The sequence below is a fragment of the Cutaneotrichosporon oleaginosum genome, assembly GCF_008065305.1.
Source record: "Cutaneotrichosporon oleaginosum strain ATCC 20508 chromosome Unknown ATCC20508_contig02, whole genome shotgun sequence".
Lineage (NCBI taxonomy): Eukaryota > Fungi > Basidiomycota > Tremellomycetes > Trichosporonales > Trichosporonaceae > Cutaneotrichosporon > Cutaneotrichosporon oleaginosum.
The window spans coordinates 1,596,015-1,614,092 of record NW_027072171.1 but is presented as its reverse complement, the minus strand read 5'-3'; the positions used below and the strand labels follow the sequence as shown (position 1 = coordinate 1,614,092).

The 18,078-nt window shown below is 62.7% G+C and overlaps 6 protein-coding genes across 6 annotated transcripts; 1 reads left to right on the top strand and 5 right to left on the bottom strand.

The window, feature by feature from the left end:
* Positions 1-334: 334 nt before the first annotated feature.
* On the bottom strand, positions 335-1,720 carry COLE_02334 (uncharacterized protein; the record flags this gene model as incomplete). The annotated part of the gene is made up of 3 exons (XM_018422215.2): positions 335-1,275; positions 1,326-1,541; positions 1,639-1,720. 3 exons carry the CDS (start codon positions 1,718-1,720, stop codon positions 335-337), a joined length of 1,239 nt encoding a protein of 412 aa, XP_018281275.1.
* Positions 1,721-2,468: 748 nt separating this feature from the next.
* On the bottom strand, positions 2,469-5,566 carry COLE_02333 (uncharacterized protein; the record flags this gene model as incomplete). The annotated part of the gene is made up of 5 exons (XM_018426412.2): positions 2,469-3,276; positions 3,313-4,501; positions 4,534-5,075; positions 5,265-5,351; positions 5,382-5,566. 5 exons carry the CDS (start codon positions 5,564-5,566, stop codon positions 2,469-2,471), a joined length of 2,811 nt encoding a protein of 936 aa, XP_018281274.1.
* A 195-nt stretch (positions 5,567-5,761) lies between these two features.
* On the bottom strand, positions 5,762-7,707 carry COLE_02332 (uncharacterized protein; the record flags this gene model as incomplete). Its single annotated transcript, XM_018425720.2, has 4 exons — positions 5,762-7,388; positions 7,434-7,550; positions 7,585-7,651; positions 7,683-7,707. 4 exons carry the CDS (start codon positions 7,705-7,707, stop codon positions 5,762-5,764), a joined length of 1,836 nt encoding a protein of 611 aa, XP_018281273.1.
* Positions 7,708-8,599: 892 nt separating this feature from the next.
* COLE_02331 (uncharacterized protein) lies at positions 8,600-12,566 on the bottom strand (the record flags this gene model as incomplete). The annotated part of the gene is made up of 6 exons (XM_018421189.2): positions 8,600-9,471; positions 9,508-10,777; positions 10,824-11,130; positions 11,164-11,296; positions 11,332-12,230; positions 12,265-12,566. The coding sequence occupies 6 exons, from the start codon at positions 12,564-12,566 to the stop codon at positions 8,600-8,602; spliced, it is 3,783 nt and encodes a 1,260-aa protein (XP_018281271.1).
* A 3,020-nt stretch (positions 12,567-15,586) lies between these two features.
* On the top strand, positions 15,587-16,285 carry COLE_02330 (uncharacterized protein; the record flags this gene model as incomplete). The annotated part of the gene is made up of 1 exon (XM_018424868.2): positions 15,587-16,285. The coding sequence occupies one exon, from the start codon at positions 15,587-15,589 to the stop codon at positions 16,283-16,285; it is 699 nt and encodes a 232-aa protein (XP_018274946.1).
* Positions 16,286-16,791: 506 nt separating this feature from the next.
* On the bottom strand, positions 16,792-17,777 carry COLE_02329 (uncharacterized protein; the record flags this gene model as incomplete). Its single annotated transcript, XM_018420586.1, has 5 exons — positions 16,792-16,962; positions 16,995-17,103; positions 17,136-17,515; positions 17,547-17,611; positions 17,660-17,777. 5 exons carry the CDS (start codon positions 17,775-17,777, stop codon positions 16,792-16,794), a joined length of 843 nt encoding a protein of 280 aa, XP_018274945.1.
* Between the last annotated feature and the right edge of the window lie 301 nt (positions 17,778-18,078).

Below are 18,078 nucleotides of genomic sequence, written 5' to 3'. Positions count from 1 at the left end.
AACGTGATGCCGGCTACGTCGCGGACGTAGCGGAGAACGGAGGAGTGGGCAGCATGAATTGCGTCTTTCGGCTCGGGGATACCCCTGATACGATGGGCATCTTGGGGATACCCCTGATACGATGGGCATCTCAGCTGACCCGCTCCTGCGCCCCCGCTTCGTTGATCGCCGGCTCCCCGACTCCAGTGCTATGATGTTCTCATCGAATTTATGGTCTGTTCAGCTGGAACGACACTCCCCAAACTGCCCCACCAACTCCCACCCCGTCCTCGCGTATGACTGCACACTGACATGACAACAATCTACCAAGTTACCCACAGGCCACTGGACCCTTTTACTGCTCGTTGATGAAGGCGGCGGCGGCACCCATGCCCGAGCCGATGCACATGGAGGTGACGAGGACCTTGCCGCCGGTCCGCTTGATGGCGTTGAGGCCGGTGGCGACCTGGCGGGCGCCGGTGCATCCGAAGGGGTGGCCGAGGGCGATCGCGCCGCCGTTGACGTTGACCTTCTCGCCGTCGAGGCCGAGCTTGTCGATGCAGTAGACCATCATGGAGGCGAAGGCCTCGTTGATCTCGAAGAGGTCGACGTCGTCCTTGCCGAGGCCGGTGCGCTCGAAGAGCTTGGGGATGGCGAACGCGGGTCCGATGCCCATGATGCGCGGGGCCAGGCCGGCAACGACGGTGGCCACGTGCTTGGCGAGGATGGGGAGGCCGAGCTCCTGCGCCTTGCGGCGCGTCATCATGAGCACGAATGCACCGCCGTCCGTGATCTGCGACGCGTTGCCGCCCGTCGAGTGGCCCGGCGCCCACTGCGGGAACGCGGGGCGGACCTTGGCCAGCGACTCGGCCGTCGTGCCGGGCCGGATGCCGTCGTCGCGCGTCACCTCGACGTACTTCTTCGAGCCGTCCTTCTGCTTCTGGGGCACGACGACGGGGGCGATCTCGTCGGCGAAGACGCCAGTGGCGTCGGCCTTCTCGGCACGGTTGTGCGACTTGAGCGCCCACTCGTCCATGCGCTGGCGCGAGATGCCAAAGTCGCCCGCGACGTTCTCGGCGGTCCAGCCCATGGGCTGGAGCGCGTCCTTGGTCTCCTGGGTGCGGAGGACCTCGTCCGAGAAGCCGAACGACTTGCCGTTGTCGTGCGTCAGGTCGTCGTAGCCGACAGCCAAGCCGATCTCAATCTCGCCGTTGCGGATCTGGTTCGCAATGGTCGAGACGGCCATGAGGCCCGACGAGCAGAAGCGGTTGATGGTCTGGCAAGGGACGGTGTTGGCTGCGGCGTCAGCGCTGACTCTGGAAACGCCAAGCGGCCGGAAAACTTACGGAAGCCGGCGGCGAGGGCGGCGAGACGCGCGGTGTTGGGCGCGTTGGGGGTGGTCACGGTGCCAACGCAGATGTCGCCAACGAGCGAAGTGTCGATGCCAATCGAGTTCTTGGCGGCGACCATGGTGGCGTAAAGGAGCTCGTCGTAGGTCGTGTCCTTGTACGCGCCCCTCCGAGCCTTGCAGAGGGGAGTGCGCTTGGCGCAGGTGATGACGACTGGGTGTGAGCGAAGCCAGCGGGGTTGGGGGGTTTTGCTGTCGACCGAGCCGGCGAGCTGTCGAGCTTTACAGCGGCACAGCAAAGACAAACTCACCATCGTCGGCGTTCTTAGCGAACAGGCGCGCGCGGTTGTCGCCCTTGAGGTGCTCGGAGACGGTCTGGATGCGGGAAGCCATTATGCAGTCTGTGTGAAGGATGGGGGACACGAGCCCGTCCACCGATCTTATGTAGCGGGGCTGGGGGGGTGAGCGGGTACCGGCCCAGGCGTGCCGGTCAAGTGGGCAGAGTTCGCAGCGCAAACGGCCTCGGCCGCAACATCAAGGCGGGCGGCTGGGGTGCCTCGAGGGTCAGAAGGGCCTCCTCGGCCTCCCCGCCTCTGCTCTACTTGCCTTCTGCACAGCGGGTCTCCCTCGCCAGGCCGAGGAGCCACGCGACGCATTCCCCACCGGCTCCCCAGAGCCCGAACTTGTCTGCAGAAAAGTGTCAGCGAAAAGCGTCAACCCGGCTATAGATGGCTCCCAACCGGGACACCGGCCGGTACACGGGCATATCCGAGTCCGCCACGGCCGCCATGTAGTAAATTTCGGACATTGTGCAGTCTTGATGATGTGGACTTGCATCGCGAGGCGAGCGCATCCCAATCGCTGATGTTCAACAACACATCCGTGCTCAAGTAATCACACATCTCCACTCGCTGCATCACCATCCAAGTCTCACATCTCACGATCTGATCGACGCTTCACGTCCCTTCGCTCGCTCACGTTCTCACGCCTCTTACCCTCGCTAAGTGGGCCTGATATCGCGCAAGAAGGGTCTGCCTCGGCGTGCAGCGTCCCCCTCGCTGTCTCGCGGCTCGTACGAAGGATCAGCCGCGCCGAGATACCTGCTCCCGTCAGATGCTCCATGATTGGCGCTGAGCTCGTGCTACCCGGGACGGTAGCCCCAGCCCGCGGAGCTGGCCGTGCGTTGCCCGCCACTCCAGATACTGCCTCCCTCGGGCGGGCCCCAAATGTTCTGGGACTGCGTCGCCGGGCGCGGGCGCCATGACGGCGGGGAGGGCTGCGTTGAGTGCGGGGCCGAGTGTTGGCCGGAATGCGGTGTCGGTTGGCCAGAGTGTGGGGCCGAGTGTTGACCGGAATGCTGACCCGAGTGAGGGGCAGAGTGGGGGGCCGAGTTTTGGCCGGAGTGCTGAGCAGAGTGCTGGCCAGAGTGCTGAGCAGAGTGCTGCCCCGACTGACTAGAGTACAACGATGGCTGGGCGTGCTGTCCCGAGTGCGGCAGCTGGCTCTGCTGGGCGGGTGCAGGCGTCGACCACGCACTGGAGGGGTGCGCAGCCGCATGTGCCCCAGCGTACTGTTGGTAGTACGATCCCCCGTGGTGTCCGTACTGCTGCGCCTGCGCCTGTGGTGCTTGTTGCGCCTGTGGCGGCTGGGCAAACTCGAAGATCGCGGGGTTGGATAGCCTGTGCCCTTGCTGATTCTCGCTCTGCCACGGCACGGCGTGGGCGTGGGTGGTGCGCTGCGCACGCTGTGCACCCTTCTGCGACTCCTCGCGGCTCATTGCCCAGATGCTGCCGCCGTCACCACCGAAGAGCATGGGCGCAGGAAGTGCGTTGTTGCCACTACCGGGAGGTGGGTGTGGTGCGAGCGAGAGGTTCTGAAGGAGATCCTGCGCCGTAGTGGTCTGCGGACCATGCGCGCCAAGTCGCGCTGACTGCTCCACTATCGACGTGCTGTGGTCAGCTCGTCGGTTTGCGTGTCTAACTCACGTCCTCTCCCACATGATCACCTCGTCGTCGCCGCTATCGTCTACCGTACTGCCCTCCATAAGCCCCGCCCGCATCGCGAGGTTGACCGGGTCGTCCTCCGTCTCTGCGACGCTGACACTCGCCGTCTCGCTGTTGCCGGCCACAAACGGCGCGCTCGGGAAGCCATCGCTGAGCACCGACGCGCCTGCTTCAGTCTGCATCAGCAGCTTGACGTCGACGAGGAGATCGGCGATCCGCATGAGCTGCTCCTCGTTTGGGTGTACGTCGGCGCGCTGCGGCTCAACGCTCTCCTCTGCATTACCGCGACGCAAGGGTAGGAAGCCGCGCATGTCCACGTCCTCCTCCAGGGGTCCGTCGAGGCTCGGCAGCTGTACGAGTGGGAAGAGGCGCGCGAGGCCCAGCATGAGGCGCTTGTACTCGGTCCAGAAAGTCTCAATAGTGCTCCGCAGCTCGGGGTTGGAACCGTGAGCCGCGCGGTTCACATACTCGAGGTGGCTCTTGAGCCAGCGGCTCATGATGCGCAGACTCGGAAGAATGCGGCGCACCACGGCTGTAATTCTGGCCGCGAGGGCGAGGACAGTGTCCACATCATCGTCGTCCTCGTCTGCGATGGCACTCTCGTCTTCTCCTGCTCTGGCGGCCAGCGCTTCCTCCACCTCCACGGCGGTCACGCTTACGAGCGCAGTGTAAACAGTGAACAGGAAGCGCAGGCTGAGATCCTCGACCAACCGCCGACGCTCGGCTTTGGCGGTCTCGGCCGGATCCGCACCCGCTGCGGGGCCGCCGCGGCTCGCGTCCAAGCGGCAGTACCAGTGCGAGCCGATGGCCATGGCCGTCGTCTTGACAATCGTCTCCGAGGGAAGCTTGCGTGCGCGCAAGCTACGTGCAAACTGTTCGCAGAGTACGTTGCTCATGTGTGACACATGGGACGTGCTGGCCTTCAGGAACAGGATGGCGCAGATAACCAGCAGATCGCGGCGGAAGGCCTCGAGGCCGTCAGCCGGCGAGGCGTCGCCTTCGTGACGCGCCACTCGCCACCGGTCAAATGCGCGTTTGAGCACGCGCTCGAGATTCACCTCGCCACCCGGGAAGGGCTGGCGCACCGCCAGTGCCCGGAAGTAGTGGTATGTGCAGTGGAAGTGGTCGCCCAGGTATCCGTCTATCACGGCGAGCTGATTAAACGCCATGCCTGTCGTCAGTGTCGTCATGGCCGCGGCTCACCATTGTCCGGCTGCAGTCCCCGCCCCACCTCATAGTACATGACGGCGCGGTCGAATTTCGCGTCGCGCTGCGCCACACCGTCGCGCGCATCTCTACGCGCCTTCTCCGAGTACTGCTCTTTGTAGCGCTCGAGGTCGCCGAGACATATGAGACCCTTGTACACGAGCCCGAGCTTCTTCTCCGCCTCCTCGCGCGACAGGGGCGGCTCGTCGCCCTCCTCCGCCTCGGGGACGGGCACACCCGCCAGCGCGAGGTGGTCCGCCGCACGATCCTGCAAGCGGTAGAACGCGACGATCCGCCCAATGAGGCCGCGGTAAAACGCGTCCTCGGCACCCAGCGCCTGCCGGAAGCGCGCGAGGGTGCGGCGCAGGTCTGCGCTGTCCTTGCCCTTGCGCGGGGGGAGGGACGCCTCGACGCGCCCCACGACGTCGCGGTACGCCTGGATTAGCGTGTATGTAGTGTTGAGCCACAGGCTGTCGAGCGTCTGTGCATGCGGCGAGAGCGGGTGCTGGAAGAGCACGGCGAGGTAGGTGTTGCGCGCACTGCGGTCAGCCGGAGGGGCGCCGATCCACGCAAGCGCAGCGGGCGGGCGCAGCGTGAGACACGGGGGGAGGGGGCGTCGAGAAAGAAGAAGGATGTAGACAGCACAGTGGCAAACAGTTGTCCTGGCGTTGCGCCAGCGACTGCGATGGCACAGCAGGCCGGACTATCGGACCTAGCGCGAGACTCACCGCTGCCGCACGGCATCCGCCTCTCGCGTCCACGGCGGCTGGCTCTGCATCAGGCTCTTGAGCTCGGCACTCGCCGCCTGCGCATCCCTGCTGTCAGCTCGTCCTTGCACGACCCACTTGTAGAGCTCGACGGCGCTCTTTCCAGGGCTGCCGCTCCAGGTCGTGTCGGCCGTGCTCGTGCTCGCGCCGAGCGCGTTCGCTTCCGTTGCGCCACCACCGGAGCTGGTACCGGGACCGGCACCATCGCCGCCGCCACGGTTTCGCCCGCCGCGCGCACGGCGCCGCTGGTTCGGGGGTGGCATGGTGGATGTGTGGTTGTGCAGGAGAGGCGCCATGACGCAGGAGAGTGGTTTGTTGGTGGGGAAAATTTACGTAATCACCCCGCAGTGATCCAAATCTCGTCGGATCTCGCCTCGAGGGCTCTGGGACTCATTTCTGCTCGCACATACGCAACATGTGCAATCTTATCTTGAGATGCATGCTCAGATAGTATTAACCTAGCCACGGCCAAACCAGCCTCCGAGCCAGCCACCCTTCTTGCCTGCGGCGGGCGCCTCCTCCTCGTCCTTGAGAGCGGGCTGTGGCGTTGCCTCGCGCTTCTCTCTGACGGGAGACGACGGCCCCGCCTTGACAGCTTTCGCAGGGACTGGCGCGACAATGGGCGCCGGGGCGGATGACTTCTCCTTCTTCGGCAGCCCCTTGCCAGCCTTCTCGAGGAGCTCTTCCATCGGCAGGTCGATGTAGTTGAATGCTGAGTCGTAGAACACAGGCTTGGTGACGGCGTGGGCGAAGAGTGCTCGCTTGGCGGCGAGCGAAAGAGCTTCGACACTCTCGCCCAGCGCATCCACCTGCTCCTTGGACAACGGGACGATTTCCTCAGCGAGCCCGCCCTCCTTCAGAGCGTCGCTAGCACTAGCCACGTTCCGCGCTGCGCGCTCGAGCAGCTGCACGGCGGATGCGTAAGACGGGCTGGGGTGCACACAGTGCAGGCGAGCGAGGTTGTAGCACCGCGTGGCGGAGAAGTAAGCCTCAGCAGCCTCGGCAGCCCGACGCACGCCGTCCTTCTCCTCGACGATCGCGAGGGAACGCGCCTGCGAGAGCGACTGCAGCACTGTGTCGTACAGCTTAATGACTGCCGCAAGACCCTTGACAGCCTCCTCGAGCTTGACACGCCCGCCGGGCACCTTGAAGACCGTCGGGTCGGCCGGCAAGCTGCTCGGTCCAGACGCGAGCGTGTCAACAAGCAGCAGGTCGCGGCGGATACGGTGGCTCAACAGCAGGAACACGATGTACTGGTGGGCCAGCGACAAGCTCTCAGTGGTGCGCGTAGAGCGCAGCGTGCTGTTCGCCGTCGCCTCATGGTCGTCAAGGAGGTGGCGGGCGGTGCCTTCAGCCTCGCCGAGAACACCGAGAACACGGTCCCAACCCTTCATGCCCCCACGACCCGTCGCCTTTCCGGCGCTCTTGTTGATACGGCCGAGCGCCTCCTGGACCTTGATCATGGCGGCGACGAGCTCGGCATTGCGGAACTCGACCTTGTCACCCGCGAACTCGACATCCTCGAGCGTACGGCGGCCAGCCTCCAGCTCCGCCGCGCCCGTCTCGGCGCGCAGCGACTCGACAAGCTTGCCGAGGCCCGGCGACGCCTCCTCCATCATGTCCGCGTCGATGTCGGCAACGACACCGTCAATGTCGTGCGACTCGGCACGGCCAAGCTTGTACGCGCTGAAGCGGATCAGCGGGTCGTAAGCGTCGATGAACTCGGTCGCAAGCGCCTGGTCGTACGAGTCGCGGGCAGCGCCAGCGAGGGTATCAAGCAGGCGCCGGCGGGCGGCCAGCTCAGCAAGGACCTCGGCGTATGCGCCGCGCTCAAACGACAGCTCGACACGCACGCTCAGGTGGTAGATCGTGAGCTCGGCGAGGGTGCGCTGGTTCATGCGGTCGGAGGTCGCGAGGGTGCGCGCAATCTCGTGCAACGATGACGCGAGCTTGTGCGCACGACGCAGCCACGAGATCTGCTCGCGGCGCGTCGAGGGGGGAGCGTTGGGCTTGCCCGCCAAAGCCTTGAGCTCGTGCGAGTACGCGAGAGCGCGCTCGGCGGAGAAGAGGACGAGGTGGAGGTGGCTGGTGTCAGCGGGGCGGCTTGTCGTCCGTTTAGGCCCAGCTCACCGGACATCGGTCGCCGTCTCAGCCGTAACCGCGGGAGCCTTCTTGAACTGCTTGCCCTTGCCGTTCGTGAGCCCCGTCACCTGACGCAGGCGATGGAGCTTGTTGGCGCAGTGGTGGCTGGCGTCAGCGAGAGAAACGGAGGAAGGTTCACCGATACCGCTCATAGTCGCCGTTGCGCAGGCCGTAGACCGCACGCTCACGGCTAAGCAGGTTGAGTGCTGGCGTCAGCTCTGTCGCCACGAATCTCACCTTTGAACGAGAGGTCTTGAGACATGTTGTTGCTCGTCGCGACAGATGACGAAGGCGAGCTGTCGAAGCTCGAGGGCGATTTCGACGGATCGTGGAGTGCCTGCCTCGAATTGCTCCCGCTCGAACTCATGGCAACAACTTACTTCGTGTTATGTTATGACCTTCCTGAACTCTCCATTCTAGCACAACAATGTCATCAAGAGTACGTATCGGTGCGGAGGGGCTGACGACCAGGGACGAGGAGGACACCGTGGTGGACGTGGCGGCGGACGCCCCGAGGAGCGCAAGAAGCGCGAGGCGATCCTCAACCTCGCGTTGTATGTCGACAAGAGCATCCGCGTTACGCTGCAAGGTGGTCGGGCTGGTGAGTGCACGAAGCGAAGGGTAGAGGGGTGGGGTGCATGAAGGATGCAATACACGCGCGTGGATTGCGACGGCTGCTATATGCGAAGAGCGGGTGGGTCGCAGTCCAGCCGTTCTTGACCGCTCGAGGAAGAGAGTTGTCACCGTCATTCCCATCTCTTCGTCTCAGATGATACCCTCTTACCTACTCAACGCGTGGATGCTGACATCCAGTTACCGGCACGCTCAAGGGGTACGACCAGCTCATGAACCTCGTAATGGACGACGTCGTGGAGCACTACGAGAGTGAGCTCCCCCACCGACTTCGCTGACTCCAGACAATGAGATGCCAGAGCGCACGCTCGGCCTTGTCGTCCTCCGCGGCCCCAACGTCGTGCTCATCTCCCCGACCGACGGGCTGGCCGGTGAGCGAATTGTGGAAACCAGGACTGACAGCAGAAATCGAGAACCCGTTCGCGCAGTGATCGTCAGTAGCAGTATGCAGCAATAGACCAGACACCTCTTCCACTAACAATGCTAATGCAATGCATGTGACCGACTCTCTCCTCTCTCCTCTAACCCCGCGCACTCCCCGGCCCCATAGGTACGCCACCGATGGAGATCTCAATCTCGTTCGAAATCGCACGCAGTACCTCGTGCATGACCCCCAGCGAGCAGATCATGCTCTCGCCGCCATCGAGGCGCGCAGCGGGCGGCATGACAGGCGTGATGGTTTTCACGCGGGCCTCCTTGGGCGTGATACCCTTCCCTGGCGTCTTGGGGTTGGGCGTGCGCGGCGTGCCCGCTGGCCCGCTCGGCGTCGACACCTTGGCGATCTTGGCAGCCTGGAACCCCTTGAGCATGGCGTTGGCAATGTTCGGGATAGGCGTGAGCGGCCCGCACGTCAGGTCCTCTGGGACATCCTTGCGCCGCGTCGCGTCGCAGAGCAGGAAGCGCGCACTGCCAGCCTGCGTGAGAAGCACATCGAGGGCATACCGCGCAGGCGTCTTCGCCTCGTGGTCCCACACCAGCCTGTATTCCATCACGCTGCGCACCACGAGCGCGGGATACGGGCTTGCGCTTGCCACGCGCAGCGCCTCCGCCTCGAGAAGGAGCGGAAGGGTCGCGCGCAGCAGCTGCAAGAAGTCGCGGCCCGCGTGGCCGCGCCCGCCCACCGGTGCGAGCTGCGTAAGCTCGTTCAGGTGGGCCGACAGCAGCGGAGCCAGTGCCGCGTGTGGGTTGTCCCCGCCATCGCTATGCGGTCCTCCCAGGGCCGGCGTCGCACCGTGCACCGCTGTACGAGAGAAGGACGCCTCGTACGAGTCCGACGTTGGTGTGTACGTTATCGCCACGTTGAACCCAGGTGCATACTGCACACTCGCCGTGCACAGGTCAAAGGAGAGCATGCGGATGTCCCGGAACTCCTCTTGCTTGTTAAGGCGGTTGACTGGTGTCAGTCGGCCGTCGCTGAGCGCAAACTCACCCTCCCCTGCGACGACGATGACCTTGCTGAGGCGCTCCCACTGCTCGAGGAAATCAGGTACACAGCGCGCAATGCTCGGCGCGTGGAAGCGCACAGTGAGAGTGTTTTGATCGAACGTAATGCCCTCTGCGCGCCCGGCGTCGGAGGCACGAGCCACTGGCGCGGCGGGCTGACTGTCGAGAGATGGCTGGTGGCGAAGGCGCACGATCGTCTCGACATTGCACTGTGACCCGGACCACCAATTCTTGATGACAAGGAAAACTTTGGGCGACGCGACCTCGGCCGCACGCCCATCCTTGAACAGGTGGCTCGCATTGACGCAAAGGTTCGGCACCATGCCCGCGAGCGCCGAGCGGCTGCGCGGCACCGCAAAGTCGTCCTCGTCGGGGAACTGAGCTGTGTAAGGAATTCCACGGTCCTTGAGCTGCTGCTCAACCATAGTCTGTGCGACAAGGGCGTTGCAGTAAGTGAACATGTCACGTAGGTCGCGGGCGTGGACCTGGAAGGGACCGCTCTTTCCAGCCGCACTCTCCCACTTGAGCATAGCCATGTCTGCACTCGTTTCCTCGCCATCGAGGTTGCGCTTGGCGCCCTTGGCAGCCCGTCGCTCGACCAACTTGGCGAGGTCGATGGGGATCCTCTCGCCAACTGACATCTTCATGCCTCCATTGCCTTCCATGGGCACACGCAAGAGCTTGAGCAACTCGTATGCAATGCCCTTGGTCGTGACCTTGGCGACGAAGTAGTGGTTCTGTGACACGGGTAGTGGCACAAAGACAGTCGTAGACGGATGCAAGTCCGTCTTGGAAAGGTCATTGGTTCGCAAGGCGACGCGGCGCAGGGGGTGCAAACCAAGTTGACGCAGATTGTCCTCGATATCCTCCACAATAATGGCGGACACCAACCGGTACACGTCGTCGGCTAACCGCGTCTTCTGCTCGTTGGACGAGTTAGTCGCCAGCTTCGCCCGCAATGTGCGGTTGTTCTCCATGACCTGCCCATTGTCACGCGCAATGGAATCTTCGATCTCGAGTAGCCCAGAGATCGAAGAGACCGCAATGGACAGCTGTCCGCGAGACGGCAAGGGCACGACGAGGGAGACTGGTCGTGTACTTGACGACTCCGACTCCTCCATCCGCGGAGGGTTGAGTGGATCCAGGATGAGTCGCTCGTTCGTCAAGAGCGGCGTGGTGTTCACCCGTGACAGATGTGCAGCGTGCGCTCTCGTCGCGGCCGTGACGATCCCCTTCATGCTCAAAGATGATGGGTCCTTTTGATTAGCATGAATATTCCACTGCAAAGCGGCCGTGACTTACGATTTTCAGGCCCGACGCGTCCATGGCCTCACCAGCCTTCAGTCCGCCGCCCGTTCCCGCCTCACCAACCTCCCACTTGATTCCCAACTCAAACCGCACCGTACGGTCTGCTGGCTCGGCCCCGCACACAGCGACTTCTCGCAACACCCGCTCGGCCTCACTCATCGGCGATGTAGCCTCTGCCAGCGTAAAGGTCAGAGTCCCGCCAACCATTGGCCGCTGGTTGTTGACAGAGCTCACGGTCGGCGCCTGGGGAGGTCGCTTCACCCCTGGCGCGGCAACTGGTGGTGCTTGGGTCCGCTGTCGGCTGCTGTCAGCTACGTCTCTCGCCAACACTCACATCCAGTACCTCAGTCGCAGCTCCTTCTTGGTGCGGTCGATTTCAACCTGAAGCTGCCCCCGCCATCGTCCCTGTGTCATGGCCAGAGCCTGCGAGTAGAGCACCTCAAGCTGATACGCAAGCGACAAATGTTCTGACGTCAGTCACACAATGATGGCTGGCACCTACGCAGGAAATTGTACACCCGTACAAGTGGAGCGTCCACCTTCGCCTTGTCGGCATTGGCATCGCCCTCATCGACGTTGTCCCCTTCCCCCTCTTGAGGTGCAAGTACCTCGTGATTGCACATGGCCAGAATCTGGTTGAGCTCTGGAGTGGAGAATGGCTTCGGGGACTCAGCCCCATCAACCTTCCAGGCCCACTCAAAGCCGCAGAGCCACCACTTGCTGTCCTCTTCAAACCCTTCGAGGGACAGCTGTGCGATCCAGCCGTTCTCTCCTCCACCGCGAGCGTACACGCGTCCATCGGCGACGCGCTCCACAACCAGATCGGGAGGGACGTAGTCGACACAACGCAACCTGTAGCGCGTGTGTTCGTTCAGCCGCTCTATGTTGGCCAGGACTGCCGGTGGCTGGAGCGGTGCGCGCGGTACCCAGTCCTCCATGAGCTGCGCAGGCAGTCGAGAATAAGTTCCCGTGGATTGCAAGGAAAGCGCAGTGAGGAGGTCGGCATTGCGTTCCCGCAACATGTCGATCATACCAGTCACATGTCGTATGTGGGTGATCGCCGCCTCCTGCTGCTGGTTCTGGTGCTCGAGGAAATGCTGGATTCGTCTCGCATCAGTGACCTTGCCGCGCACGACGGGCTCCTCAGCGGTGCCATCAACGCGGCCCTTGCCCTTTGATGGGAACGCGACAGGGGAAGTGTTGTTCGACTCGCCATTCGAGTGCGGCGTGGGGAAGGCAGCCGCAGCTGGCAATCCGTTCGCGTGCGGTTGCGTGGTGGTCGCCAGATCCACGCTCATCTTCCACCTGAGTACGGCGAGGTACTTGAGGACGGCCTGGCGCGTTGTTTTGGCATACTCAATGACATGTTTTGGTTTCTGTCGTGGTGCGAGTGGAGGCAACCTGGCGTCAGTTTTCGCAGGAGCGAGAGACGAACGTCTTCTCGACAAGCGTGCGCATGTCGCTGTAGCTCTTACGCGCAAGGCGGTCAAGCAGCGGCCCTAGGGGAACATTCTCGTCCTCCCAGTACGGAGGAAGCTCCTCTTCGATCTGGTCGGGCGTAGGTGTGGGGTAGCGGAAGTATGGGTGCGGCCCAAGCTGAGGGTTGCGGGAAGAGGAAGCAACGGGCTGGGGCTGTTCGTGCAGAGGGCCGGAGGGGGCGGATGCCGAGGGCCCAGCGGCGGACGATTGCCCAGGCTGAGCACCTGCAGGTGGCCTCTGACCTTGGAGGGCCGACATGAAGGTGCTGCTTTTGATGGGGGAGGGGGTTGGAGGGGCACTAGGCGTGGTGGAGCATTCGGAGGATGGGTGTGGGTGCCAGATGGAGGGAGGGGTGGGAGGGGACGAGAGATGGATGGATGTTGAGACAGCAAAGACAGAAGGATGGGATGAAAGAGATGGGTGGATGGATGATATTGACAGATGGTTGTGCGGTTGGTGATGGCTATTGAGTGATTGAGTGAGGATTGCGTCTGGGTCGGTGACCATCCCCTCCCATACCACTTTGCACTCCACCCTGTATTCTGCATTCTGCCTGCTGCCAATGCCGCCTGCCGCCTGCTGCCTGCCGCCTGCCGCATCCCGCCGCGGGCGTGCAGCTGCTCCTGCGCTCCTGGGCTTGATCTCATTGATTCCATCTCGGCTTCGGCCGGCCTACTGCCTCCTGAGAGTCTGCGACATGGACCCACGGTCCCACTCTGAACACTCTTGTTGTGGGCATCCGGCGAAAGCAACGGGGGTCGTTCACTGCAGCGGTGCTGGGTCCTTGGGCAGTGGGGCGAAGGGTTCACTCTCCGCGCCTAACTGGGGGTAGAAGGTTTGCAGGCACGCAGGTACGCAAGGCGCGCGTACTTCACAGGCACACCCACGTGGGACTGTTGGCGGATAGATACCACGTGGAGGGTGAATTTCGGGAACAAAAACGACGAAGTGGGGCAGCTGGATTATTCCAATGGCCGACGATAACCGAGAGCCTCGTTTTGATCACGTTGGAATATTGGAATGCTCAGATGCTCAATTGAAGGAATTATTGGAAAGGGCGCAGGTGATCGACGATCGACCTGCTGATGTCACATCCATCTTCCACAGAACATTTGTACGCCATCTCAATAATGTCATCTTGCTTGAGAGCGCCCCTCGCAATCTGCACATTGCGGGTTACCATTGTTCGGCCTGTCTCCTGGTACTGTAGGCCTTTGAACTATTCAGGTGTGACGTGTGGTGTTCTGTGCGCATACGCTCCTATAGTCATCCTCAGGATCTCTCCCAACAGCGTGCACAACGACAGTGTCGCCACATGCGCCTCCTCTGCGGATACTTTGATCCAGTGTCGGACGATTTGCTCAAGCAATCTGGCTGACTATTCGCGGCGCGAGCGCGGCGGCGTGCACGGCGTGCGAACAGTCTATATTTCCGGTGGGTGGATGAAAGGATGAATGCCCCGGCAACGGTTCAAAGGATTTGCAGGACAGACCGGGCATGGGCAGCGGGGCGCGCGAGTCGAGGCTGCACAGTTCAGGCGGCGCGAGGCGGCGAGGCAGGCGGCAAGGCGGAGAGGCGGAGAGGCAGAGAGGCGGCGGTTGCAGGGACGACGGGGTTCTTTGGCTTTGGAATCAGGAGCGACCTGGAGCCGGGACGGTTCGAGGAGCCAAAGGGTTTGGATGAACTGAATGGGACATGTAATCACGGGCCGAGCCGGGCTTGACCACGGGCAGCCCATAACAAGCTATGCAGCCCCCGCCCATGTTCGACATACCGCACCGCTGTCTTGTAGGCGCGTCAGTCTCAAGGGCATCCCCCCTTCCGCCGGGCGCCTGCTCGCTACAGCTCCCTCGGATCCTCGGGGCGGCGATCGAGCCCGGCGATGCAAGCAATGCTGGCTTGCTGGCTTGCTGGCTGGTTGGCTTGCTTGCCTTGGCTTGGGAGGAATCGCAGCTGGCAGATGAGGACGGGGGGCGAAAACGAGGAACAAAGTTGAGGGCGTGTGAGGGACGATCAGCAGCAAAATGTCGTCCAGGGGTGGTTTGACGTTTGAACCATCCCGGTAGCACAAATCTACCCGTCCCCAGATCTCCCACCGCTCACCGCTCACCTTCCTCGGCCCCCCTCCTCCTGCGCGTGTCGACTCATCATCCACACCTCGCAACAGTCACATTTATCTTCTTCTTCTTCTCACTTTCTCATCCTCTCATCCTCTCAAACCTTTCATCATCACATTGTTCCACACACGACCCCCCAGCCGACTCAGCCTGGTCCTCTCAACTAAACACTACTTATACCTCGTCGCTCCCGGTCGCCTGACTTGCATCTCCTTGGTCAGCCTCAACTCTCAACCTTCAACCGCGACACGTCGAGGCACGTTGTCGCGTCCATCGCATTTCACCCACTTCCCCCCTCCCACCTCCCCATGCCATCTCCATATTCGCGCGGGTTACGCCCGTCGCGTCGCGATCTTATGATCGTGCTCATGACCCTCGGCGTCGCCTACATCTGGCTCGGAACACCAACCCGCTCACAACCTGCCTATGACGCGGCGCGCTCGGCAGAACGAGGACGAATGAGCTCGTTGGGAAGTCTGTGGAGTAGCGGAAAGAGCGATTGCCCCCCACCGCAGTCAGTCTCTTTCGAGGAGACGGTCAAGAAGGTCGGCTTCGTTCGCGACCCTGCCTCGACCGAGTCCGACAATGAGCAGTTCAAGCACCTCAACACCAAGATGCTGGGCCACACTCCAGGGTGGACCATGTTTGAGCAGCTGTACATCTTCAATGGGCAACTTTATGTCGTTTCGTGCGTCGTGGTTGCTTCGTCGCTGACCCCCAGACCTAGCCGTGACGCCTGGCCTGAGCTGCGCAAGCTGACCTCGACTGGTGTCGGTGCCAACAGCGAGCCTGGGAACGAGCAGGCGCGCGAACCTACCGGCGGCGAAATCATCTTCATCCAGGCCGAAGAGGCGCACAGACTTTGGGGCGACAACGTGTACCGTATGCGCGGCATGACTTGGCTCTGGAACGACGGCAACTGTACGTCTTCCCCCCCCCCCCCCCCCCCCCCCCCCCCCCCGGCGCCTCTAACCCACAGTCATCGACCACTACTACCACTTTGCTGCTGAATTGCTACTGGGCACCTGGCGTGTCCACGCGACGCTGGACCCACACATCACTGCCGAGGCGCACTCTTCCATTGAGCCGCCCGCGCGTGCGTGGTTCCTGCACCACGAGCCGAACCAGTGGCGCGACCACCCCAAGTTCAACCCCACGATCATGTACGGCTGCTTCCCGAACACGGCACTTCTGTTCCCTCAGGACATGGACGACCTCCGCCAGGTGACTGCCAGCGAGTACCGCAAGAAGGCATATGTGTTGGACAAGGCGATCCTCGCGGACCGCTCTGCCGCCTTCCGCGGCCCTTACACCGGCCCAACATCTCGCACGGTCGCAGGTGCCACCGCCTTGGGCAATGTTAGCCGCTGGTGGTGGGAGCCGATCCGCCGGCAGGTGCTCCGCTTCTCCGAGGTTCCCGAGGAGATCATCAGCCGCAACCTGGAGGGGTACGGCGCCGTCGACCCCGTTGAGTGGGAAGGCAAGACTGCTGCTGAGATCGGGTACACCCCGCTCAAGCCGGCTGGAGACTACAAGCCCGTCGTCACCTATATCTCGCGCCAGAAGTCGCGCCGCCGCCTCACGCCTGAGTCACATAACAAGCTCGTCGCCGCGCTCAAGGAGAAGGCGGAGAAGGTTGGCTTCGAGTTGATCGTCGTTGAGGCTGAGCGATACACGAAGGAGGAGCAGTTCGCAATCGCCGGCAAGACGACAATCATGCTCGGTGTGCACGGCAACGGTCTGTCGCACCTGCTCTGGATGCCCGCGACGCCCAGATCCGCGGTCATCGAGATGTTCTACCACGGCGGCTTTGCGCGTGACTGTGAGTACTGCGCTGCGCAGCTTTGTGAAATACGCTGACCCTCTAGACCAATGGACGGCGCACGCCCTCGGTATCCGCCACTTCGCAGTCCAGCACGACCAGTACCGTACATCGCCCAACCTGTATCGTGTCGACTACCCCGAGGGTTTCCAGGGGAATCAGATTACGGTCGACGCGGCAACAGTTGCGAACCTGATCGAGGCGCGTTTGACAGGCAAGGCATAGGGTGGGGAGAGGGGAGGCGCAGCCTTGAGGGCTATCTCACGAAATCTGGCGCAGACAACCATGTCGCCCGGTCATCATGTTTCCAATGCATATCTTGTTTAATACGGCGGGCGGTGCATGTGCTTCTCTTCTCTCGTCACTGCCCGTCACTGAGTTCTGACGGTACCAGCTGACGCGAATGTAGGTCGCCTTGTGCGCCTAGTGCAGTTCTGGAGCGTGGGCTGTGCATGTGCCCTTGGCACACCCCTTGTAGCTTGTTCTCGTCCTCATCTCGCTTCCAAACCACCTCTCATATAATAGTAACATACAATATATCACTCTACCCGGCCAGAACGGCACGACGCACCTCCATCCCCGCGCCGCCGACGGCAAGAATCTGCTCCGTCGCCAGCGCATCGAGTTTCTCCAGCTGCTCGCGGCTGCTCGTCGAACGATCTGGCACGGCAGTATCGACGCGCTTAGCCGTGGACTCGAGCAAGCGGCGGCTCGCCTTGCGTCAGCGCACTCTCGACGCACACGCACCATCTTGACGCCCCACCACGCGCGCGAGCGATGTCCCTCCGCCTTGCCGGCGGGGGGCGTCTCCATCTCCGCCGCGCGAAGATAGTACTTGAGCGCGAGCTGGTAGTCGCTACCGTAAGCGGCGTCCTTTACGCTACCTACCCCATGGTATACGCGGTCTCTGCGGCGCGCACGACCGCCATGCTATCCCACGTCTGGAGGACCATGAGATGCCCCAACGCCGTGAGGCTCTGCGCATACGCGCCCGCGTCCGCATACATCTCCGCCAGCAGGCTCCATGCCTGCGGATCCGCGTAAAACGTGTCGAGGTACTTGAGCAGGCGCGTGATGATCTCCTCCCGCGTAGACGCGAGCACGATGAAGCGCTGCAGCGCCGCCACGTTCGTCTCGTCTTTCTGCAGCAGCTGCTTGTACACGCCCGCGGCACGGGACAGGTCGCCGAGCGCCTCGAGCTTGAGGCCGAGGAGGATGTCGACGCGCGGCGACTTGGGGAAGCGCGCTTCGAGCGCGCGGATTTGTGTCTGGCGTCAGCGGAAACGCGGGGCGGCGCACGTTCGCCAGCTCGACCTGGCCGAGGTCGAGGGCTGCGATGGCGAGCTGTTCTCGTACACTCCATTCTGGCGTTAGCGAGGAGGAAGGGGGAGAGGCAGGGGGGAAAGACACACCGGCGTCGCCTAGCCCGCCTGAGGCGAGAACTTTGGGCGCGAGATTCACGACCTGCTGCGAGTTCCGCGCACCGAGTGTGCGCCAGCTGGCGAGCTGGTCCATGTCGGCTTGGGACATGGTGATGGCGGTGATGGAAGCGCGCCTGAATTCGGCAAGTGGAGGTCGGCGTGGCATGCAGGTGGAGGTGGGGTTGGTAGGCGTGGGGCAGGCCGCAGGATCGCTGTCGAGTGGAAGCTTGCACGTGGCAAACGCCGCTAATCCCGGTGCCTGGACTGTCAAGGTCAACCGACTCTCAAGTCGGAACGGCTCTCCCCCTCACCCAGCGACGCTCACCGTACGAAACCCTCACCGTAGCGCGAATTTTGGGAACTTCACCGCTCAACTCGCTACCACACACAAAGCTCGCACTGTGTTTCAA